Genomic DNA, 27641 nt, shown 5'->3' on the forward strand with positions numbered 1-27641 from the left:
GTTAAAAAATATAGGTAAGTTTTATAACTTTTTTACATATCTATCGATAAATTAAACTTAAGATATGTAATTTTCAGCTATTTTTCTAAATAAAAAGTTTAATGAAAAAATTATAAATTACCCTCGAAATCACTCCTATTTGAATAGATTCCCAGGACGATGAGATAATAATTTTCGTTTTTGATCTATTAAATTTATTAGCTTATTTCGGGATATCAAAAAAAGTTGGTTCCATATAAAAACAAACCTTTTTTTTAATGAAAGTTAAAGAGAATTTTTGAAGATTTTTGACAAATTTCATAGTTTAGTTTAAATAGATTTTACCTAACAAAAAATTTAAACGAAATGCATACAAAAAAAACTTACTGAAAGATCCGTAGCCATTGCTATTTCTCGTAAGGTGGCACCCATCTCATGCATAACAATAATTCTAGTACGAATTTTCATGATACTCTCCCTCTGTCCAGGCAATCTTGGCATTATGAAAAAATATTACATAAAACACTTTAAAAAATAAAAAAAATTAAACACGTAAATAGACTCGAGGCCCTTATAAACACAAAAGACAGTACAATTCTACTTACCATCAAATTTATTTATAATTACCACCTTATACATGTTACCTGCATCCCCGTGCCGCCAATTAATATGGCAAACCCTCCTTAAAAATAGATCTTAAAATTTACAATGGTACCTTATACACAATGTTATAATGGGATCGATCGCATAAGCTGCCCCCGCATCAGCCCCCGTTACTTATTTTCGATAAATGCCACTATACTTTCTGCATTCATACAGTGTAGCCAAATTGTGCTTAAATTACGTGTAAATGGGTAAAGAGCCACGGAGCGAGGGACATTTTCAATTTTGTTGACTGTACATGTATTCTTTGCATCAAGACGCATTTTTTGATGTGCAAAAAAATATTTTCTCGGTCAGTGGCGTCCCTACAGGTCTTCTATTGAATATTTTTTACTAAAAAAAATACTACGCCACTGCTTATTCTTAAAATGAAATATATATTTAAAATCCTCAATAATTTTTTGGCAAATTTGATCTCTTGTTTTTTTTTTGTCCGACGCATGGTTTTCGCTTAAAAAAATAACAACAATTTTACTTCCCTAAAAATGTGATGCGGTGTGAAAATGTTTGTTTGTCGATTGCAAGCAAATTAAGGGATCAGATTTATTACAAGAAGTATAAAAAGTTAAAAAATTTAAATAAATTAAGAAATACTCATGTTTTTAACGCGTTTAAAAAGTAAACGATAGTAAAAAAGGGTTGTATTGCGTCTTTGTTTAACGCAAATAAAGTCGCGAGGTAGCCTATGCATGTTGCTTATTGCTCGTTGCTATGGGCAACGAGCTGTGATTTTAAATGGTAAATTTTTCTTTATCTAGTTATGCATGAATAAATGACGTTTTTATACAAAAACATCGATGATGGCAATAGCTGTTGTCTTAAAAAGTAAGTTGTTCATGTTATTATTATACCATTAAATGTTTTTTTTTTTGTTTTTGAACTATTGAGTATGATAATTTTCAATTGGCAATGGGCTTGGAAAATTTAAAAAAATATATATATATTTTCCCAAAAATAAATACAACATAAATTTATAAGAACAATGACGTTTATTTCAAGTTGTTAGGGTAAGTATTTGCAAAGTTATAAGGCTGCTAGTCTGGGGTTTTTTATACCTCCCGAGATCCCGTCCCAAATACGCGCTACGTCATAGACGCCGGCGCGATGGTGTATTATAGAGCGCTCGCTAGCCAGCCAGCCACAGCCTAGGGCCCAGGCGTTATTTTGACAGGGTGGTTTTGTTTGTTGACACTTTGACTTTTAACTTTTATTATTGACGTATTTTGCTTGTTGACTAATTACAATGGAGCAGGGATTTGTTCGTGGTCAGTCAGACAACTTACCCATTATATAAACGTAAATATTTTAAAACTATAAATTCTATTCAAAAATAATTAAAAATAAACTTTTACTTTGACACCCTGTTTTTCAAAAACTAAGCATTTTTCTTAGACAAGGAAAATGAGTGGACCTGTAATCACGCACTTGAAACAAGCTGCTTGCCACCAAATCTGCAAAAATGTCATCTGCCAATTATTTTTCCTACGAAATTTAAATCAAAACACTGAACATCCCACTTTGATGTAATATCCAAAAAGTATAGATTTAACCAAAAATTTTACTTAAATAAAACCAAGAATCTCTTAAAATACACTCAAAAACAAGTAAGCGTGTCACCATAATGCGAGAAAAATTCGGCTCACTTCGTTAACATTGTAAATATAGGCTAATACCGGTCCAACCATTTTCCTTGTCTAAGGCGTTTTTCGACATAGAACATATGTACCCTACATATGAACTTATTAAAATTCAATAAAATATTTATAGCAGGTATGTGGAGCAGACATTTTGAAAAACACAAACAACAGCAAAAACATGCATAATAATATTAACAAAGCAGCGTGCGAGGTGGACATGCTAGCATCGGTCGTCGCGTCCACTTGGGCGCCTGTGACGTATCATCCCGGCCGCGCTGATACAAGGAAAAAATTAAACATGGCGTATTTATTCGAACTTTGAAAATTAATTGTGAAGTAACTATAAATACTAGAGAACTGAAATAAATTGCTAAATTTAAGTTGGAGCCTGTTCTTTTTTACTAAAAAATAATCGAATTATCGTTTCCAAGCTCATTAGTTCAGAAATACCTACCTAATTTTACTTTAAAAATAACAGGGTTTTAAGTGCAAAAAACGAGTTTTATTTAATTTTATGAAACTAAGCTTACATGAATGGCTTAAATGTATTTTATCTTAATTACACTGATTACAAAAATTGTTGAAAATGGCCACCTTCACTAAGTAAGCATGCTTCCGCTTGTCTACGCATGGAATTACGCACACGTTCAAATACCCCGAGCGTATTTCGTATAGTTTCACATGAGGCAACTATTCGGTCTCTTAACTCTTCTAGAGTATTTACGGGAGTTTTATAAACTAGAGTTTTAAGGTGCCCCCATAAAAAGAAATCTAAGCTATTGATATCGGGGATCTTGCTGGCCATTGTGGTCCTCCGATACTGAGTATTTAAATGGTTTCGGATAATTAAACTAAAATGAACAGGGGCACCATCGCGCATGTACCATATTCGATTTCTTAAAGTTGCACATATTTAAGAAGCCCAGGCAGTTCTCTTTCGGGAAACTGTAAATATGACCGATCATCAAGGCACCCTGCTAGAAATAATGGGCCTATTAGGTAATCACTAAATTACCTTATAGGCCCATGCATAGACCCCTGCCCAAACATTAACCGAAAATTGGTGTTAAAAATGGGTTTCTATAATACCATGAAAGTTTTACTATGTTTTTTATTAATTTATTAGTTTAATAACACCCTTTTATATTTTACTTACATAGTTTTCCCTTGAAAATGGTTTAACAACCGAAACGCGTCGGGATTTTTGAATTAAAGATTGTGAAGTAAACAGGACCCTTCGCCTATTATTTTGCTTTGCAATTTGGTAGGTCTTAAGTAAATACAAATTTTGTTGCCTAAATTGAATTAAAATATTAAGCGACAAACATAATTTTTCAAACAAGGATATGTTTAACCCTAAAAATATCTAATATTGGTCCCTAGAAAATATTTTCCTCACTCATCCCAAAAAGCCGCAAAATAAATTTAAATTTAAAGTAAAATTTAAAGTGTAAATGCTTGGTTCGGCATAATAGGAAGCCAAATAATAAATAGGACCTGTGGTTTATTCTTGATTAGATGGTTTTTAAGTGGACTGTATTTGATAAGGGAAGCTGATTCTAGTTATTAGTTCAATTTTTCTTTATACCCTGACTCAGTCCTCAGTATTTATATTGGGCGGTAAATGTGAAGTAGTTAGATATTAACAAAGCTCGACTTACCCATAAAATAGCACAAATAAGGGTAACATAGGTCGAACCCTTGGCACTGTAAATTAGAAGCCGTAAAGGCGTATCTCAAGTGTCGCGTGCGCGTTAATTCTTGCTACTGCTCGTTTACCTTTTTCTCCTAGGTACTTTTTTTTAACATTCTTCTCACTTTAGCGTAGGTACCAGGGCAATTGGATAAGAATGAGGAAAATACTCTAACAATTTTATCGGGCCCGGGAATAAGTTCCATTATACGACCGAGCTGCCAATTAAGTGGTAACGCATTTTCCTCCTTAATTAGCACCAAGGTACCTTCTTTAACAGAATCCGTTTTCGTATGCCATTTAGCTCGTTGTTGGAGAGTATGGAGATACTCCGATTTCCAACGTTTCCAAAAATCATTATGTAAACGTACCAATAGTTGCCATCTATCTAGTCGATTGATATTAATATTTGATAAATCGGGATCTGGGAGGGCAGTCAAAGGCTCTAAGCACAAAAAATGTCCAGGAGTAAGGGCGGTAAGGTCACTAGGGTCGCTACTCATAGGACTAATTGGCCTTGAGTTAAGAACAGCTTCGACCTGTGTTAGGACGGTAGACAGTTCTTCGTAGGTAAGGATCTGTATTCCTACTACCCTTAAAAGATGAGTTTTTACACATTTAATGTTTGACTCCCAGATTCCTCCCATATGAGGACTAGCAGGTGGATTAAAACGAAATGATAAAGTCTCTTGAGCAACGCATTCTGCAAAGATTTGTCGTAAATACTTGTTAGCACCTACAAAATTCGTTCCACAATCAGCGTAAATGCAAGTAACGCGGCCTCGCCTAGCCAGAAAACGCCGCAATGCTGCCAAAAATGAGTCAGAACTCATATCAGACACTAACTCCAAATGGAGAGCTTTGGTTGCGAAGCATATAAATAAGCAAACATAGGCTTTTATAGTTTTTGCGCCTCGTATTTTTCCCAATGTGATTGTAAAAGGTCCGCAAAAATCAACGCCAGTATGTAAAAAGGGTTTTGCCTGCGAAATTTGAAATTTGGGCAAATCTCCCATGAAGGGTTGAAAAGAAACTGGTCTAGTTTTCCAACAAACTTGACATGGATACAAAATTTTTTTGACTACGCGCTTAGCGGATAAAACCCAAAAATTTTGTAAAAGTAAAAACATTGTTGTTTGAATGCTACAATGTAAGTATGAACAATGAATGTAGGTTACCAGTAAATTCGTTAATTTGCAATCACCAGGTAAAAGTACAGGAAATTTTTGGTCAAAGCATAAATCTGAGTGAGTCAAACGTCCACATACTCGTAGAATACCTGATTCATCCAGAAAAGGATTTAACCTTTGAAAAGGCTTTGGTAAGCAAGATTTACTTTGAAGCAAATTAATTTCCTTCTTAAAGTATATTGATTGAAAATATTTAGCAATAAATAAAACTGCATTGTGTAACTCAACGTCTGTTAAATATTTATGTTTATAATTATTTATTCCTTTCATTGCCCAGCACGTAAAAAGTATGCCACAATTCTTTTTATAGTAGAAAAAGAACTGTATTTCTCAAATAAATATTCAACAAAATGTTTTGAGGGAGAGACTGTCAAAGTCACAGTTTGTTTCTCTGTTGTTGTTTCAATGTTCTCCAGGTTTAAGGGTAAATCGGTTGTAAGAAAATTCCAACTTTCTATTGGTTGATATAAGAAGTCAGGACCTTGATGCCAGAGAGAAAAATCTAGAAACTCCGAGGGATACATACCTCTTGAACCACAATCAGCAGGATTTTGTCCAGAGGGCACATAAAACCAGAATTTAGGATTAATTTTTTCTTGTATGTAAGCGACTCGATTCGCAACAAATGTTTTTCACTGATGTGAAGAGCCTTTTATCCAACTCAATGTCACTTGACTATCCGAAAAGGCAAAAATATTATTGATTTGTACCTTATCTTGTAAATTATCGTAAACAAATTTCAACAATTTAGAAAGTAGAACGGCCGCGCACAATTCTAAACGGGGAGTACTTTGTCTTTTAAGAGGTGCTAATTTAGATTTAGCAGTAACTAAGTAAATATTGACAAATGAAGAAGAGTTAATTATACGTAAGTATACTACACAACACATTCCACGCAAACTTGCATCACAGAATCCTACAAGCTGCCCCGCTTGTACAGAAGAAATATCGATTTCTCTTGGCATATGAAAATCTTGGAGTAACGACAACTCGTCTTTAAATTTTGTCCACTTATCCCAGACATTCAGGGGTAAAGCTTCATTCCACTGTAATCCTAGTGACCAAAGATGTTGGATAATAAGTTTAGCAAAAAAAGTGATCGGGGTTAAAAACCCAAGAGGATCGAACATTCTGGCAAGATCGGAGAGAATGGTTCTTTTTGTATAACAATCCATTTTAGAATTATCAAAAGAAAAAAAGAAATAGTCCTTTACTGGGCTCCATTTTAGACCTAGAATTTTTTGAACATTTTCTGATTCTTGGTCAAAAGACAAGGCATTTGTCTGTATATGACTTTCTGGCAAATTGGCAAGTAATTTAGGTTCATTGCTTGTCCATTTTCGGACCTCAAAACCACCCCTAGCCAATAACTCGATTAATTGATTTCTTAATAAAATTGCCCCTTTTAGATCCATACTACCTGAGGTGACGTCGTCAACAAAAGTAGACTTCCTAATTGCTTCAGAAGCAAGAGGAAGATCTGAATATTCCTCAGCCAAGTGTAGAAGAGTTTGAATTGCCAAGTAAGGAGAACAAGCAACTCCAAAAAGCACAACATTAATTTCATATTCCCTTATGGGATCTGAAGGAGAAAATCGCCATAAAATACGTTGATAGCGCCGTTGATCGGAATGTATTTTAATCATTCGATACATTTGTTTAATGTCACAGGTAAAGACAATCTTATGCAAGCGAAATGATAAAAGTATGGCTCCCAAATCTTGTTGTAACTTAGGACCTGTAAAAACAGCATTATTAAGTGATAGTTTTCCAGCCGCATGACTACTTGCATCGTAGACTACCCGTAAAGGTGTAGTACTGGAATCCTTTTTGAAAATCGCATGATGTGGAATGCAAAAATAATCATAGTGAAGATCACCGGGAAATGAAACTTGAGTCATGTGTCCTTGATCCAGGTAACCCTGCATAACCTCAGAATATGTTAAATAATTAGATTTATTTAGCAACAAACGTCTTTCAAGTTATAGAAAACGTCGTAGTGCCAAACTACGAGAATCACCAAAATCAGGTTCAAGTACTTTAAACGGCATTGAGACAACAAAACGGCCATTTTCTTCGCGGAATACTGTAGAAGCATAATGATCGCGACAGTACTTTTCTTCAGGAGAAATGTGGTTTGAAGAAGGCATCTCCTCAATTTCCCAGAATTTTTGTAAAATAGAATCCAGATGGTTACTCTCGGTTAATGTAAAAAAGTATTGACAATTTTATTATACGGAGGTTTCGTAGCCAATCTGCCCATTATTGTCCAACCAAAACATGTGTTAAGACACACGGGCTGCTCAGGACCGAAATAAATTCTACCCTCTCTCATCACATAAGGGTATATATCATTCCCAAATAACATATCAACTTTGTGAGACTGATTAAATTGAGGATCTGCAAGGGATAAGTTAGGTATAAAAGTAAAGCAGCTTTCATCGTATGAAACCGCTGGCACATTTTCGCAAATTTTATCCAAAATAATGAAGGTAGTATCTAAAGTAAATTCGACATCATGAAGTGAGGAAATCGTACAGTTTATTCCCGAATGCGCAATGGCATTCATAGAATCAAAACCATGTAAGCTCATATTTGTATGATATTTACGGAGTCCTAATTTATTGGCAAACGATCTTGTTATAAAAGAGCTTTGCGCACCCGAATCGAGGATATCGCGAGCTATTTGCCAATCTCCTGAAATATCTTTAACTTTTACTAAAACTGTTGACAATAAAATTTCATGATTATTTAATAGCATACCGACCTTTGAGACCTTTTGAATATTTGAATCAATATTTCCAGAATGAGTGCTAGTAGAGGGGCCAGGTAAGCCATCACTAAAATGTGTATTTTGCATTTCAGGTAATTTTTGAAGATTATTATTATTTGCAAAACATAATAATGAATGATGTTCCTTTGAACAAATACGACATCTTTTTTGCGAAGTGCATTGCGCAAAAGTATGAGCAGTTGCAAGACAATTAATACAAGCGCGTTGCTTTTTAATAATGTCATAACGCTCATGGGGTGTTTTTTGTAAAAACAAAGGGCATTTAAAAATAATATGTTTTTCTTTACAAAGAAAACAAAAACCTGCAATATCAGTGGAATCAGAATGAATCAATAGGGCAGATCGACTTTTAAAACCAGAACTCAAATTATTATTACTACGAGGGCTATGATGAGCAGGGTAATTTTTAGACGACTCTTGACGAGCCTTTCGAGGAATTGACTCCAAAGCTAAACACTGTTTGCTAACAAATGTTTTAACACTTTCATAGGTTGGAATTTTATTTGACGCATGCGCCTGTTCAAATGCCTTTCGCGTAATCGAATCCACTCTTTCCAGCAACATATGAGACAAAATAAAATCCCAACTATCTGTATCGAGTTTCAGATTTTTTAAAGCTGACAAATTTTTATTAAATGTATCTAGTAAATTTCGTAAAGAGGTTGGATTTTCAGATGTCAAGGGACAGCAATTTTCTATTTCTTTCCAATAAGACGTGGCCATTAAACGTATGTTATTATATCTGTCGATTAATGTATTGTAGGCTGTTAGGTAGTTTTCATGTGTTACGGGCAAATCTGCAATTAATTCTAAAGGAGGACCTTGCAAAGTAGAGAGTAAATAATTAAATTTTTCTATGTTACTAAGTGACCTGTTTGAATGTATAAGGCAGTTAAAGGTTTGTTGATAGGTCGTAAAAAGTTTAAGGTCACCTTTAAAGGTGACTAGTTGAATTTTAGGTAAAATATTAATGTGATCATTATTTCCAAATATGGTGCTGTTATGGGGAGCTCCACGCTCTACTGAAGACTCTTCTAGTGGTTGCTCAAACATTTCGTAATATGTAATTTCAATATCTTGGGAAAGATCAATAAAATCTTTCCAAATAGCATTTTCTTCTTCGATTTTAGCATTATCAGAAGCTACTAACGATAAAATATTATTATGTTGTTTTTCAAACCTCTTACAAATTTTTGAAAAATTTCTATAAGTCACTTTAAATTTATTACGCCAACTATCATTAGTTTTAGCACGAGTAGAGGTATCAAATAAAAGTTTAAGTTGGTTAATTGCAGTCTGCCGCAACACCTGACAACGCAAAAATTTTTCCTCCGCGGAAGGCATTATTTTAAACAAAAAAATTAACACCCTAATAACACCGACGAAGAACAAATGGAATTAACTTGAATAATGATTAAATTCTACTAAATATTAAATTTAAATTAATCATATAGTATGGAACATAAGTATATTAATTTTTTATAAGTAAATAATTTATTAAAATCGATCGCAGATAGAAGCAACTTATCGATTTCCCCGGTAAATACCAAATATGCCTAAATTTGTAAAATAGGTACTGCAAAACACGTTGACCTTGAACTTTATCTCCGGTATACCGTATTTTTGGTTTTTTATAAATTGTAACACTGTATTAATACTAAAGGGCTATTATTTTACTAAACATTTTTACGTATATAAAAATGATATATGTATGTAAAGGCGTGGGCACTTTGCAAATGAAATAAAAAAATACTGAGAGCTGTTCGTTAGGCACGCAGAAAACTGACAAAATTTTCTAAAATCTGGGCTCGAAGGCCAAAAATGGTCTATTCTTGATTAGATGGTTTTTAAGTGGACTGTATTTGATAAGGGAAGCTGATTCTAGTTATTAGTTCAATTTTTCTTTATACCCTGACTCAGTCCTCAGTATTTATATTGGGCGGTAAATGTGAAGTAGTTAGATATTAACAAAGCTCGACTTACCCATAATTTAGCACAAATAAGGGTAACATAGGTCGAACTAGTGTTGGGTTGCTATTTAGCAGTCTGCTACTTTTTCACTGCTATTTGGTTTAGTAGCAACTGCTATCTGCTATGAGTTTAAGATTCGCTGCTATTAAAATAGCAACTGAATTTGTTTACGCAGGCACCTCGGCAGCTGATTGTCTGGTGTCTCGTTGGTTGCAGCGGCGTTTATGGTGCGGCGTCGGCGATAGCGTTATCGGAAAGAAGTCGGCTTTTAATATTTTAAAAATTAAGGAATAAAAATAAAAGCTTTTAGCGATGTTTCTTTGTCCACTCGGTCTGTTTATAGTTTATAATAATTGTTCCTTTTGCAAATTCGCTCATGGCTTTTTACAGTTTAAAATTTAACAGTTTAAAGTTTACACAGTTTACAGCTAGGACTAGCTATGTACGACATGTACGTATCGAATAAAACTCAAATAGCACCTGCTATTAAATAGCAGCTATTTTCGACTGCTATTTTTGATTCGCATTAGCAAAAGCATTTGCTATACGAAAATAGCAGGTTTCTCCCAACACTAACCCTTGGCACCGTAAATTAGAAGCCGTAAAGCCGTATCTCAAGTGTCGCGTGCGCGTTAATTCTTGCTACTGCTCGTTTCCCTTTTTCTCCTAGGTACTTTTCACATTCAACATTCAACATTCTTCTCACTTTAGCGTAGGTACCAGGGCAATTGGATAAGAATGAGGAAAATACAAGGAAGCAGAAAGGAAATATCGGGAAAAAAAATGGACAAATAAAGTTTGTCGAGCATAAAAGTATTACCAAAAAAATATTAAGTATGTGAATAAACAGTATATAAAACAAAATAAAATATTCCGATTCAATTGCAAATTACCCACTGCAGATACCAGAAAGTATAGACCTTATCCAGCTATCCAAAAAATATTAAAAAAAAAAATAAAATAAAAAGATGTATGGGAGCAAACCAACCTGTGTTTTATGATAGCACTTTAACAGGAAGGAGATATGCTATCATATTACCTCATAATATATGGAGCGCTGGAAAATACGTTCCCATCAACTAAATGATGTAAGAATATCAATTCAGACTGCTTAAAAATAAATGCATTGCGACATGTGGCTCGATTCGTTAGTCACCTAGGTCACTAGACTTAGTTGACCTTCTTGGCTACATGATGCGTCTTTAAGCGTCCTCAAAAATGTATTAAACAAGATGGCAATGTTTTTGTTCATTTATTGTAAATTAAGTAGGTTTGATGCTATTCTTATTATTCAAAGCAAACTTGCGTAAATGAATCACTTAGTAAAATTATTAATATACCTATAACTTTGTTATTGTTACGTTTAGGCGATTAGTGTTAATAAACTTTTTTATTAAGAAAATTATTGTCTTTTGATCTTATGTAAAAATATACAGGGAGTTCCATTTAACAAAAATACATTTTTTATATTTTAGAAAACGCGATGTACAATTTTTTCTCTGGCCTTGTGGTGTTGGAAACAAATTCAACAACCTTTTATTTGTATGTATTTTTGAACTGTGTTAGTAATTAAGTAACGTGCATGCCTATGACGCGACGCTACGCCAGTGATTTGATTTTAGTGACAAGTGATTGATGTGACATTGACTTTGGGCGCGTAAGCCGCGTTGTTCGTCAGTGCATTCTAAAAGTCCGCAAAAAGCACACTGAAATCTTTTTTAGTTTTCTATTTTATATTTTAAGGCAGCAAAATGCTGAAACGTATACATATATTGAAGCAGTTACATCGCCGAATATGTGTACCAGTAAAAAGGGTTTGCACAGGCCTCACCAGTTTAATACATATTAAAAATCCTACTAGTTTGCTCATTTAACCGACCATGTTACATATTAATAACGTAAACATTAAGACACCAATAGTACCAACTTAATCGGAGGCACCCTGGATACATATTTCGCTCTAACATTCTTTGTGTTTCGGCTCAGAAAGCGCAGAAAATTATTTTTTAACTTTATGAACCAATTATGAACAGATAAACTAAATTTCTAAATTATTATTAAATTTAAATTAAGTTATTACTTAAGTAAAAGAAAAGTTAAAGAATTTGCTAAATGCACACAATTTTTGCCCTCACCTGTAATGTAAGAATGCTTGGAGTATAGTCTTTTTACGCCATTTTTTTTGTGCAAAACTGTAAATTAATCTTTTTAATTTCAATATCAGGAATTTTTAATTTTGACCAAGAAATTAATGTGTCATTTTCTTTTTGTTGCTTTAAAATATGTTGGGCATAAATCATTGAAACTTTTTCTAAATGGTTAATGTTTTTTAGAAGATCACTTGTTTCCTAAATAACTCTGTTAAAAAATTACGTCCCTATCTTTTTGAAGCAGAAGAAATATTTTTGTTGCAATAATTTATTCATTTTTATTTTAAACTGATATATTTAAACCTTATGTATATAATATATCATGTACTAGTACACTTACGCGACATATACAAAAGTTTTTTTGGTAGATATAAAAATGACCAAATATCGTAAAATTTTTTTTTAATCTTGAAGACTTATAACTTTATCGTTTCCAACAAAACATACTTTATTTATTAAGATATATTAATTACCGTTAAAAATAAATATAATAAAATAATCAAATATACAAAGAAATTATTGAAAAGTAAACATGGGAATGGCGTGCGAAGCGCGCAAGGGTCGTCAGCCTCGCTAGTTATATAGTAGATAAATATAATAAGTAGTGTAAAGTATAGAATTAAAAAAATATGTTTATATTGTTTTATACAACAACAGAGAAAATATTAAAAATATGTATATTATATAATATAGTATATTATAATAAATAAAATACACGTATTATGTTAATTTAATATGTACACAACGTGTTTAAAATGCATGTAATATATTATTTATAAAAAACATCAAAAATAGAAAAATTGATGACATAATATGTGAACAAACCCTTAATGCGTTTATGCTCTACATTACATTAACAATTCGCGATTGATCGTAAAAGACTGGAAAATTTTTTTCAATTCACGCAAACGACTTTATTATAGGGTCGAAAAGCACTGGACTTCAACCCTGTTAACATATACTTCAGTCAACAATTGGTTTGGTTTTTCGCGTATGACCTATATTTAAAAAAATCCGCGAAAACATTGTTATTATTATTGTGGAGGGTTGTTGGGTGGGGTCAGAAATAAAACAGAAACCTGTTTACCTAAATGTCGACGTATCGACTTATATTAATTCATCCTCAGGACACTAAGTCTAGGTTTCTTTAGTTATAATTAAAACACATTTATAATAGGAGCGTAGAATTATTTTTAACATGGGTTAAATTGTAGGTGTTATTGTGGGCAAACTAGAATCAACATTGTTATTATTGTTGGAACCAACGCATTTACGCCTGACAAACAAGAAGCTGTGACAAGCTTTCAATTGGCAACATACATTTTTTAATGCTCTCGTTCTCAGTTACAATAATTTTGAAGATCCGTCATCAAATAAAACACATGATTTGTTCTTCATTAATTAACTATTATCTATCGTGACAACGAATGACTGACAAACATGGCTGTTTTACGTTCCCCTCACAGCCATCGACACATTGAATCTAAATTGATCAATATCCGGTGTGAGGTAGAGTACCGTGTTGCTAGATTAAGCAAGTTGTTGCTAGATAGCTGTTGCTAGATTAACTTGCAGTATTAAGCAAGTCAGGTCACACAAGAGTCTATGTATTCAGATTAGCCAAATAGGATTTCGTATATATTTTTTTTTATGAAAGACAATTATTTTAAAATATGCAAAGAATTAACGTGAAAAGAATAAGATTTTATTATAATACAGTTGTTTTAAATATATATACATAAAATTTCTTAGAATAAAATTAGAAACGGAGTTATGAATGAAAGTATAACAAAAAGCAACAAAAAATTTTTTTTTCTTTCAGTATTAATTATTTTTCTAAATTGGTTGAATTTGAATGAAACCCGTGAAAAGGGAGATTCACATTCGTATTGTGCATGAAAATCTTTACTGAAAAGGAATTTTTTATATTAGTATTGGCTATGTAGTAGCATTATAGTAATATTCATAATGATAAATAAAAAATAAATACTTTAGCGCAATTTGACATTTTGTATTTAACAAAATATCAAAACCTAATATATATTTTTTTAAATATAACAAAATCTTTCTACAAATTCTTTAAAATTTTAGACAATTCTTATTAAATGGGTAATTTTAAATATCACTAAGGATTTGGAAAATTTACATAACCATGAATTTAATATTATAGACGATGATAATTGTCAGAAAATAATCGCAGCTAGATTAAAAAAATGCTTTAAGCAGCATATTATATTAAAAGAGTAAGTAGTACAAAAATATTTCTTATAATAGCGATAGTAGTACTAGTAGTAAGGGTGGGAGAGCTAGAGCTCGGCAAGTAGGCCTAAACAACCCCTTTTCGCCAACTCCAGAATCACCCGTCCCTACGCCCCCTCTCCCAATGCGCGGTCTTCACTGAGTCGGCCAGAGTGGACTTTCTCTTATAGCAAGAAGGTGTGGATGCCTGTTTAGACTGTTGTGGCCAGTCAGGATTCCCACCAAGTCTTTGATACTCTGTCAGTTATATATTTTGCCAGTTCGTCGGCCCGCTCATTGCCCTCGATACCCTGGTGTCCTGGGACCCACCTCAGTCTCACTTCCCTGTGTGCTGCTGGCCTTTATAATACGTATCTGCATTCCTGGACTAGCGCTGAGCTGATCCTGTGTTTCTAAATCGCCTTAAGGGCAGCTTGACTATCAGAGTAGATGCAAATCCCCCCGTTACCTTCCAATGCCTCTCGTTTGTTTGCTACTTCAAGTATAGAAAACACCTCCGCTTGGAAAACTGTAATGTGTTTCTCTAGTGGAAAGGATTCCCCTGTGTTCGTTCTCATCCTGTACATTCCGGCTCCGGCGGAATTGATGCTTTTCATTCATGATCCATCTGTGTACCAGGCCTGGAAACCATTTAGTTCACCGACCTTTCTTCCCTTATCGGAATCTCGACTTGAAATATCTTCTTTAACCTTAGTTTGCCACTTTCTCTAGTACATCTGGATATCAGAATTGGTATGTTGTTACACATCCTGAGAGCAATCGTCATATGGTCTTTTCTTAAGTGAACATTGCGGCACTCTCCGCTATCCTTCATCCTCTTATGCGCCGCCATGGCCTCCCTTTTAATCCAGACTAGAAGGTCCAGTGGCCCAAGAAGAATATTTAGTGGTATCGTATATGTTGTTCTCATGGTTCTAGTAATTCTTAAGCAGACCAGTATTTGCAGTCTGGTCAGCTTTTAGGCGTTAATGATCTTCAATACGGCTGGCCACCATGTCACGAATAGAGCCACTGGAGAACGTGGAGTTTTATACCCCATCTTGTACCTATTTTACGCCGTAATTGCCATATTAGGGCTGTTGCCTTATTTATTGTCTGTTCTACGTGAGTTTTAAACGTGAGATTGCTATCTAAAGTAACTCCCAAGAACTTGACCTGCTGCCTCAAAGTAAGGCGAGTCTGTTACATAATAGGAGGTTTAAAGCCCGTCAAATTCCGCCTCTTAGTAAAGAGAATGAGCTCCGTCTTTTCTGGATTGACCGACAGCCCTATCTCCCGACACCACTGTTTCACTATCCCACACGCGGCTTGCATCCGCTCATAGACTGTGTTGACGAATATAATAGCGGTAAAATCGTGTTTAGCTCTGGCCTTACAAACAACGTATTTGAACATGCAAAAAAGCTAAAAAAAATTAAAACTTAAAAGCTATTAATTATTTTAAGTAATAAGTTCATATAAAGCTTATATGTTGCAGCTGATCTTCGCTTGTTGCAGTATCGTCAACACATACTTCATGCGATCATATTAAAGATTTGTAATGCAATTTGAATTCGAAGTCAGGAATTCTTTTATATCCTTCTTTTAAATTACTGATGCAAAATGAGACCGTCGAAAGCGAATAATAACATTTTTCATCACACATATTTTTTGCATGAAAGCCAAAAAAAACAGGTTCTATAACTCTATATAATGTCCATAACTATGAAAGGGAGCTTAATTGAATTAAAAAAAAGTTCTAGTCACAATCCTCGTATTTGATATTATTATACAGAAAGGCTCGTTTAAAAATTATTCGGAAGCCGATGTTTCAGGGCGGTAGTAACATCTAGACATGTGATGAATAACAAGAATGTCAGAAGTATGACAAAATAACCAAATCGGACTAAAACGGAATACGGTCGTAGAAGTTTCTAACATCAATGCGACCACAAAATTATTAGTGGAATTTAATAGTCGTGTAACCAAACCGAAGTCAATATTTTTTTCGGAAATTTATGTATAACTTATTTACAGATATGCATATAAAGTCAAAAAATATTTCTATCTAACTGGAGCTTGGCCACTGGCAGGAATAGTTATATTAATAGGATGTCTTTTATATATCTTTCTGGTTTGTAGAAATAATTTTTTAGAAACAATATTTTTAGTCCTAATAACTTTTAGGATCAGTCCAACAAAGGCTCAACGTTTGCCATGGTTCAGGAAATTTCAGGTTGTGTTGTTGCAGTATTTACCTTTTCTTTTTTGGGACAAACTTTTCAAATCCAAGTAAGTCAATAATATTAACAAGCAAACCTTGATGTATTTTAAAAATCAATAAATATACTAAAAAACTAAAGGCACACACTATTTAGTTTTAACGTCAGATTACAAATTTTTTTTTTAACCTGATTCCCGTTGACATCTTTTAAGGCAGACAAAAGTATATAAATATGGATATGATAACCGATATCATATCCATATGTAGCGTGCTTTAATTTTGTCCAGCAATAAATATATTTATCAACATTTTATTTATTGCTGGGTGCTAATTAGTAATTCATTAGATGTTATTTGGTAGCTTCCCATTTTACTTTAAAACAATTTTCTTAAATTTTGTTTTAAACTATTAAAGGCAATCAGAAAAGTGAGGCTATTAAACGTAGGATATTTCAAGATGTTTGTATTAAGTTTTTTTGTCATGTTTAATAATTAGTTATAAAATAATGAAATTTTACTAAATTTACCAAGCAACCAGGAAGGAAGTAAGTACTGAATCTCAGGTATAGCAATGGCAGTGTTGATTTCGTAGAAATATGGCGACTTTTAGAAATTCTTTTATTTATGAAATGGAACTACAACATGAGATTCTTATCATTAAATGAAATTCTGTTCCCAGAACGTGCCAAAGAAGAAAAAATTATATTTTTGGCTATGGGAGGCCGACTCCAAAACTGTTCCAAAAATACACAATCGGTCTTAAATTACTTGAAAGTTATAAATGGCGTCAATATAATGTGTACAAAGAGAAATTATTCTGTTGACCTTGCACACGTTTTAAAACATCTTAGACATAAGATAAGGTTATTGAGACCCAAAAAATATAAGTAGGAGCATAAATAAATCAAAATTCAAGAAACACATAAATAATTCGATCGTTAAGCGGTCTGTATCGAATCCTGCTACTATTGCTGATGCTTTGAACAAGGCCCATCATTTTTATACATATGTATAATAAAACGTAATCAAGGCGTTAGAAAAAAATTCACGTATGCTACAACTTTTTTTACGAATATATACTACAAAAGGGCAAACTCTATGATACTTGAGTATCTCGAATAGAGCCAGTCTAGTTGCATACAAACTGAGATACCTAATAAATTATATTGTGGATTTAATTTCTACAACCATCAACATGGAAATTCAAGAGGTGTTTTTTTTTCGCTTAAGTTGATGAGTCGACTGATATTAGAGAGAAGTCTCGAAGTGCAATTAGGTTTGCCCTTTCTAGGGAAATAATCAAACCATTAAATTAGTGGAATAATGTTATGATAGTACTAGTGTAGTACGGCCACATCAATGGACTTCAGGCGAAAATAAAACCAGTCCCTCGAAATGCTCTGTTTTCGCACTGACATGCTCATAGATTAAATATGGTTGTGCAAAACGGTAGCAACTGCATACAGAAGGGCAGAATATTTTTTGCAGATATTATGGGAGTTCCTTAGAACATTCAATGCCAAGAATAAACCTACCTGCAAACCATAGGCTATAAGTTGTTCATCATCTCTCAGACATTGATCTCAAATCGATTTTTCAATTTTTCATACAATAGATATTTTTCTTAATCCACTGAATATTTTTTTAATGTGTCGTATTTCATGACAGCTAAAAAATTTACTCTTTAAACTTTTCTTTTCGTTGCTAACTAATATATACTTTGAGACTAATCAATAAGACAACAAACTTTTCAGAATAAAAAAAATATTCTAAACAAAAAGTTATTGAAAAAAAGACGTAGCAGCAACGTAGAACACCTCGTATGTTTACAATGCAAGTATCCAATGTTGCCACCTTGTTAATTTTTTCTAAAAAATTAATTAAAAAGTAAAAATGTTAAAGAAATCAAAAAAGCTCCCAATATAATATTTGGATAACTTTTTTCTATAATATACATATTATAATATCTATTTGTAATATGTATATTATTTATTGCATTGCATTGCATATATGTATTTGTTATAACTTTTTATTAGGAAGTAAATAAAAGGCGAGTTTACTGCGAAAAACTACCGACAAACAAGATTTATTTAAGTAAAAGCAACCATGATGGTGCAAAAAAAACAAAACTACACACACAGCTCACACAGCTGATCATGACACACGTCATACAAAGACAAAACAGAAAACATTCCAGATAACGACAACAAATGAGTACATTACTGTGCAATGTTGCCACGTCCCTAAATATTCTTTGAGATAATATATTCAACACCCCCACTATCTCAAAGAATAAACAGTATTAAGATACTAGACCTAACTTGTCTACAAAATACATATGCTTAACTCTAGGTAACCCCTTTGTTAAGATGTCAGCCACCATTTCATTAGTCTGCTGATACTTTATACTAATCATATTGTTTGAAACACACTCTCTAACAAAATGGTACCTTACATCAATGTGCTTAGACCTTTTATGAAATACAGGATTTGCAGCCAATTTATGAGCACTCTGATTAACATTGAAGATAGTCACAACACCCTTGAAATCAATAAGTTCACCCAGCAAATTTTTCAAATAAACTGCTTCCTTTGAGGCCTCACAAAGACCTATGTATTCTGCCTCTGTACTACTCAGAGCAGTTGACCTTTGTTTAGAACTTTGCCATGATATTGGCCCCCCTGATAACCTGAAAACATACCCTGTATATGATTTTCGATCAGCATCATTGGCCCAATCAGAGTCTACAAATCCCTCTAGATTAAATACATTATCTTTAGAAAAACTTAATCTAAAATGTATAGTACCCTTTAGGTATCTAAGTATTCTTTTGGCACACTGCCAATGATATTCGGAAAAACAGTTATTAAACTGACTTAAGTAATTAACTGCGAATGTAATATCCGGCCTAGTTAACACTGCTAAGTACCTAAGACTTCCAATAAGTCTTTGATAGGGCAAATTACTCAAATCAGAATTTTCATTATTTTCTACCTTTTCCACCTTAGCTTCTATGGGAGTACTAACTACTTTACAATTTTCCATACCAAAATTTTTCAAAACCTGATTTACATAATCTGTTTGATCTAAATAAATAGTATTATTTTCATAATCCCTTGAAATTCTAACCCCCAAACACTGTTTGGCTTCGCCCAGGTCTTTAATGTCAAATTCCAACCCTAATTTTAATTTCAAATTGTCAATTTCCCTTAAATTATTTGAAAAAACAAAAAAATCATCAACATATAATGCCACTAAGGTTAATGAATTTTTGTTCTTCTTTATAAATAAACAACATTCATATTTTGATTTACTGTATCCCAGATTAGACAAAACTTCATTCACCCTTGCATTCCATGCTCTTGATGATTGCTTTAGTCCATAAACAGCTTTTTTTAATTTATACACACTACTTTTATTATCTTTCATAACAAACTCCTCTGGCTGTTTCATGTAAACAGGCTGTTCAAGAAAACCGTTTAAAAAAGCTGTTTTCACATCAAGATGTATAATTTTCAAATCTAATTGTACAGCTAAGCTTACCAACAATCTTAATGTAGAATGCCTAACTACAGGTGCAAACACTTCACCATAGTCAATTCCAGGTTTCTGTACACAACCTTTTGCCACAAGACGTGCCCGATATTTCACTTCTCCAGTGTCACTAACCTTAGTCTTAAAAACCCATTTGCATGGAACCACAGTTGTCGAATTTGGTACACAATCAACAAGTTCCCAAGCATTATTGACTTCAAAACTCTTGACCTCCTCGGCCATGGCTTCCCTCCAAAGTTCAGCATCTGCTCTACACATGGCTTGCTCTACAGTCTCTGGATCACCATTAAAATTGACACCACCGTCTTGCATACAGGCATAAGTTATATAATCATCATAGTGTTTTTGTTTTATTGGTCTTTGAGATCTTCTCACTTCTAAGTTCTCTACATCAGGTTGGACAGTGTCATCAGCCCCCGGGAACACAAAATCCTCATCACTGGTAGAGTCTACAGTGTCATAGTCTTCCTCTGAGTCAGACTTCACTACATTCCCATTCTCCTGATTAGCTTCAGCCCCCACTGAATCTCTGGATTCCTGTGGTTCACATAAAATGTATTGCTTGGCTAGTGTGTTGATCTCTTCAATAACAACATCTCTACTTATTACAATATTCTTTGTCTCCGGGTCATACATCCTGTAACCTTTTATATGGTCACTAAAACCAACTAAGACCATTTTCTTCGACTTTTTCTCCCACTTAAGACGCTTCTCTTTGGGGACTAAGACCATTCCCTTGCTGCCAAATATGCGGATCTGACTCACATCCGGTTTCCTGCCATGCCATTTTTCAAAAGGAGTAATTTCAAGTCCTGACACTGCCGATCTGTTCCTGAGATAAACTGCAGTAGCAACAGCTTCTGCCCAAAAAAGTTTCTCAAGGTCTGCATCATACAATAAACAACGAGCCTTTTCAACTAATGTACGGTTCATCCTTTCACTCATGCCATTTTGTTGTGGAGTGTAAACATTAGTTTCTTGATGCAAAATGCCAAACTTCTTATAAAAAACCTTAAACTTGTTACTATTAAACTCAGTTCCCTGATCAGTGCGGAAAATTTTAATCCTGCTGCCCTTTTGATTCTCAACAAAATTTTTAAACTCTTGAAATTTTTCAAAGGCCTCATCCTTGCTCCTTAGAAAATAGACAAAAGCCATCCTTGTAAAGTCATCCTCAAGTATCATGAAGTATTTGGAACCCCCAAGAGATGTCACTTGATAGATGTCCATTGGACCACATAAATCTCCATGTATTACCTCCAATGGACCATTTGCTCTGTTGCCTCTGTGACTAAAGGGTAGTCTACTTTGTTTCCCTTCACAGCAAACCTCACACAATTCATTAGGCTTAACCATTGACCCCTTAAATTCAAAACCTGTGACTAAACCATTTTTCATAGAATTTAAGTCTTTGTAATTCAAGTGCCCAAAGCGCCTATGCCATATTTCACTTGATACTGTCAAACCTGCTAAATTAATCTGGGAATTCTTAAAATCAAGCTTATATACATTATCCACTAATTTAGCTTTAGCTATCAGCTGACTATTTTTGTTATATATGTCACACCCTTGATTATGAAACACAACTTTGTTCTGATTTTTAATAAGTTGACTTACCGACAATAAATTGGTCATCAATCCTGGTACATATAGAACATCAGAAATTTTAACAGCATACTCCCCATTAGCTATTGTTGTTATGTTGACATCACCACAACCCTCTATAGCCAACCTGGTATTATTTGCCACAGTGATTTCCTTCACAGGCAAATTTTCCTTCATGTTTTCGAGCCAATCACTCCTTGATGTGAGGTGAACACTACAACCCGACTCCACATACCAGTCAGAGTTGTTAAAATTCCCCGACAAAAAAACTACATTAAAAGCATTGCTTGAATCACTATTATTTCTTTTAATTTCTGGACACTTATTCATAAAATGCCCTGTCTTTTTACATTTAAAACAGGTCACATCTTTAGTTTTTGGTTTAACACCACTACTACTGCCACCTCGATTTCCCTTGCCGAACCACTTGCTGCCAACATTACTTCCAGAACCCCCTTTGGTCATTTTGCTAAACGAAGAAGTTGCGAAAGCACCACCAGATGACTGATGTCGATTATCAGCGCCACCTAGGTGCATATCTAACAACCTAGATTTTATGGAATCTGCTGTAATGTCAATACCTGCATGTTCAATTGCAATAACCATTGGTTCGTACTTGTCAGTTAATCCAGCTAACATCAAGCTACCTATTAACTCCTGACTGAGCTGAAAACCACATCTTTCAAGCTTTTGTGATGTATCGATTACCTGGTTCACATAATTTTCCATTGATTCACAACAATCAAGCCTCAATGAAATTAATTTCCTTAGTAAACCAATTTTACGTGCAAAACCTGAATCCTCATAGAGTCGCTTTAACTTGTCCCATACATCCTTGGCAGAACTACTATCTTTTACGTGAATAAATAGCGAGGAATCCAAAGTTAGGATCAATTTTGCCTTGGCCTTGCTTACTAAAACGGTATCAGTTTCAGATCCATCGATACACTTCGATAATCCCTCTAAGACAAACACATTTTCTACTGCAAATGCCCAATCTGCATAATTTTTCCTCCCAATCAACTTTGGCACATTATTCAGATAGTTCACAGCCATTTTTTCGACATTCGCGATTACCGTTTAACTTCCTATTTTACGCCGACACGACCAACTAAAAAACACGATTGAAATGTGGCGACGGCCTAGGGCTGCGGTCTGGGCCCATAACCTGTTATAACTTTTTATTAGGAAGTAAATAAAAGGCGAGTTTACTGCGAAAAACTACCGACAAACAAGATTTATTTAAGTAAAAGCAACCATGATGGTGCAAAAAAAACAAAACTACACACACAGCTCACACAGCTGATCATGACACACGTCATACAAAGACAAAACAGAAAACATTCCAGATAACGACAACAAATGAGTACATTACTGTGCAATGTTGCCACGTCCCTAAATATTCTTTGAGATAATATATTCAACAGTATTGCATACATATCCTTTGGGAGTTATAGCCGTTTATAATTTTTAACATCTAAATTACTTATTTTGTTTATTATATATTAGTTAGTTTGTTTATTCAATTATTGAATTGAGTTGGCAACCATCTAAAATACGTTTAGATATTTATTATAATATATAATAATATTATAATATATTATACAAAAAAGTTTTATTCAAATCCTTCGGGAGCTTTTTACATTTCTTTAAAATTTTTCATTTCTTAAACACAACTTAAACCGAGTTTGAAGGTATAGAAAAATTATTATTAACTTCTATTATTTTTTAAGTTATTGGGGAGTGGCTTACACCCCTTCATTCCCTGAAAAAACATGTATCTCTAAGATATATGTTGTATTTTATTATTTTTTATTTACACACCGAGGTTAAACGTGTAACAAAATTATTACTAATTTCTATGATTTTTAAATTATTTGGGGGTGGCTTATAACTCTTCATCTTCTTCATCAAAATTTTTAACGATTGCTTTGATTTATTTAATTATTGATTATCTTACAAACACTTATCTTTCATGCTGCAAAAAATTAAATCTACATCCCTTTTCTCTATACGTAATTATAGTTTTTCTTAACTTTAGTTTAGAAGTTTACATTTAGATTTATTACATAACGAATTATTTATTTTTAAAATCTGATAAAATAGTGCCTTTTGGGAAAAAGATGCAGGGTACCTTTTATTCTATTAAATAAACCAAGGATTCTTAAAATTTTTGATTATCAGTGGCGTACTATTTTTTTTAATTAAAAAATTACTCTAATGCCTATCTGATCTACACCACTGGCTGAAACTAAAACATTTAATTTTTACATTTAAAGCATCTTTATTAGGTAGCCTTATTGAGAAAATTTGACACCGATATCTTAAACAGTCAAAAAACTAAAAATTAATTTATTAATTTTTTTAAAAACTTTAACCCCCTGTATTTTGCTTCCGAGGCATTTCCGTTATATATATATATATATATATATATATATATATATATACGTTTATCGAAAAGAAAATGCCAACTTGTATAAACAAATAATGTCGTCTGGAGAAAGAAATTTAATGCCGTGAATTCGTGGAAATGTGATTGTTGATACTTTACACTGCGATAACTCAAGTAAAATACGTGAAATTAAACGTGGAAAAAATGGATAAAATGGAATGGATTTTAATTTGATGATGTAAAAATTAATAATTGGAAAGGACTGACCTCGATTGGTTGCCGCCAAGAAGTTCCAGCTTTCTCAGAATCCAAGTTCCATTGTTTGTTTCGGTTTCGTTTTTCGTGTTTTCTTGGTTTATCGGGCTCGAAAAAGGACCATATGTTTAATGCTTATGCTTCGGCCTCCGTGGGCGTCATTAATAAGCCTAGAGCTGCTTTTTTACATTTTTTATTTAACTCATAAATTAACAAATTAAACATAGCGTTTACAACAACACAAAACTTATCGAGAACGAGGAGAGCAGTGAGCCATGGATGGCGGTATCGAGACGAACAAATGAACTGTCAGAAGTTCTGCTTGCGCGAAGGCTGAAAAACGCACACGTTTGTCCAGTTATGGACTCAATAGTGTTAATCCTTATAAATATTTTACTTATGTGTTTCCTGTATTATATTTCGCTTTGCATGCTAACTTTAGATTATAAATTAAGTTACACGACGTAGGATAAGTCAATCTTTGTTCTTTACTTCACGTATTAATGTATTCTTGTTGTAGAAATTAAAAATGGGTTTTTTTTAAAAGACGCTTAAATCAACTCGAAACGTAATTGGTGCAGTCGGTAGGATCGGTTCAGTTCTATTCGATAACGAACATATCGTGAACGTGAGTTTTAACTCTTTAGAATCGATTCGAACGTAATTTCGCACAAGAACGACGTGATAGCGAAGACACTGGTTCACCACCGAGGTATAAAAAGGCTGACAACTTACCACTATCGAAGCTGGTAAGTGCCCAATTTTTCCTCAAACCTTTCCCCTAGATTAAATTGTTTTAATTTTTGAAAATTAACCAATTGTAATTGAATAATTCTACCTATTCAATTTCATTTTATTTTTATTTAGGAATATTCTATTTACAGAATATAATTACGTAATGAATAGCATTTGCATTTTATTTTGCTAATTGATTTATTTAATAATCCATAATTTTATGTCAGAAACTAGCGTTGACAATTTAGCAGAACAATTTTTCAGAACCCTCAATTTAAGATCGAGAACTATTGAAATACGTAACAATATGCCTAACGCACTCGAAAATATGCCTAACGCTAACGGACAAGTAGCGGCCGTTAACTACACACTTTTAAAGATGTATGTGGACACAATTTTCCCTTATAATGGTGATCCAACTACACTGAATATATTTATTTCAGCTGCGGAATTTTATTTGAAACTTATGGTAATCAAGATGACCCTATTTTAAAGAATTATTTAATTAGAACCATAAGAATGAAATTAGTAGATCGCGCCCAAATACTAGTAGGTAGCCGTATGGAACTAATAACTTGGGAACATATCAAAAATGCATTATTAGATTGTTTTGGCGACAAACGTAACTTAGAATGTTTAGAACAAGATTTATTCGTAGCTACCCCACACAAATTCGAAAAACCTCTTGACTTGAATTTGCAAAAAGACTTCAAGTTTTGCGTAGCACTCTAGCCCAAAAAATTAATGGTTATTTAGATAACGAAATGGGCTCTGAAACAAAAGTAATTTATCTAAGACAATATGATTCGGTTTGTTTACGTACTTTTATCAGAGGGTTAAACAACCCTCTTCAAAGTATAATAAGATTAAAAAACCTCGATTGTATTGAAATGGCAATGACGATGATTAATGAAGAACAGAATTTCCATTACACGCAAAATCTATTTAAACCCATGACACCCTTAAACAATAATAATGACACTAATAAACAATTAACCATACAACAGAAAACAAATAATTACCCACCAAGAAATTTTAACACAAATACATCATATTATAATCAAAATCAAAATAACAACAATTATAGAATACCCCAAAATTATTTTAACACACAACTCCAACAACATCATTCTTTTAACAGAAATATGCCGCTTACAAATAATAATTATGCTGCTAATTATAACAATAATAATTATAATCACACACATAGGTCAATTTTTCCCACTGGCCCAGTACACATACAACCTAGGCAACTACCTCAACGTCCCTTGCCTACAAATCAACAAGTCTTTAGCACACCTAGAAATGTGTTCAAACCAACAGGTCAAGTACCCTCAAATAAATCAGAGCCTATGTCAACTAGGACAAACTATACAATACCACAAAGGTCAAACCATTTTAGACCTGCACAATCTTTTAACCACCAAGAAATTTTACAAAATTATTTCCAAATAAATCATAACGAAGACAATACTTTTAACAGCGAATATGACAACCCCAATTTAAGACAAATACCCCCTGATAATTGTTTTAATCAATAAAATGATTATGATTATAGTGTTAATCAATACCCTGTAAATGACGTCTCAGAAAATCAGTGTATCGATCAGAATGATTATGCCGATAATCAAGACATTTTTTGCTTAGACAGCCCACCGACGAATTCAAAATAACGATAGATTTAAATAACCAAGAATTTTATAACAGATTACCATATGTAATAATTCAACAACCCCCTATGAAATTATTAATCGACACAGGATGTTATCCATCCATGATAAGACCATCTATTGCCGAAAAATATTTCCCTGAAACGATTTTTCAATGTTCATCTCATTTAAAAACAAGCGTAGGTGAAAAGGAACTTTTATACAAAGCTAATATACCCGCATTTAAAGAATTTAAAACTAATTCCAATATAGAATTTATTTTATTTAATTTCCATAATTTTTACGACGGAATTATAGGCCTTCGTGAATTAACAAATTTCAGTCTTAATATTGACCTAGTAAACCAGATGCTGATAAACTCAAAAATACCGAACGTAACAATTCCATTTTACTACAGAGAACCCGATACAACCTTTAAATTAACAGTAAATGCCCATGAAGTAATAAGTGCAAAAGTACCCGTAGCAACACGATATACATGTGACGTAATAATACCTGAAGGTACTATAGATAAGCTATACGTGCCCGAAACTCTATGCACAGTAAAAGACGGTTTTGCTCGTGTAGACATTTTTAACAATACAAACGAAAATATCACTGTTGACCTAATTAAACCCATAGATTGTTATCTTTTACCGGAAAATGAAAAAGAAAACTATCATTTCTTTCATATTGATAATATAATAAATGAAAATTATATATGTAAAAAAAATAAATACCCAAATAATTTTGACAGAAATAAACCCGATATAACTAATTTAATAAGACACGAACATCTAAATAATGAAGAAAAAAATCGACTTTTTAAATTGATCAAAGAATTTTCCGATATATTCCACGATGAAAACGAAAAATTAAGTTTTACTAATAAAATGAAGCATGAAACTTCC

General features: G+C 33.3%; 1 protein-coding gene and 1 long non-coding RNA gene across 2 annotated transcripts in view; both read left to right on the top strand.

The window, feature by feature from the left end:
• Positions 1-27641, top strand: part of LOC126742833 (uncharacterized) — an 88020-nt gene that overhangs the window by 45204 nt on the left and 15175 nt on the right. The window contains exons 5-7 of the mRNA XM_050449637.1: positions 14169-14302; positions 16353-16449; positions 16503-16607. Coding sequence (XP_050305594.1) covers positions 14169-14302; positions 16353-16449; positions 16503-16607 — 336 coding nt within the window. The remainder of the gene's footprint in view (positions 1-14168; positions 14303-16352; positions 16450-16502; positions 16608-27641) is intronic.
• Positions 1419-2659, top strand: LOC126743076 (uncharacterized). The gene is made up of 2 exons (XR_007662775.1): positions 1419-1467; positions 2410-2659. It is a non-coding gene; the product is annotated as an uncharacterized LOC126743076 (long non-coding RNA).

Source organism: Anthonomus grandis, chromosome 12 (assembly GCF_022605725.1).
Source record: "Anthonomus grandis grandis chromosome 12, icAntGran1.3, whole genome shotgun sequence".
Taxonomy (NCBI): Eukaryota; Metazoa; Arthropoda; class Insecta; order Coleoptera; family Curculionidae; genus Anthonomus; species Anthonomus grandis.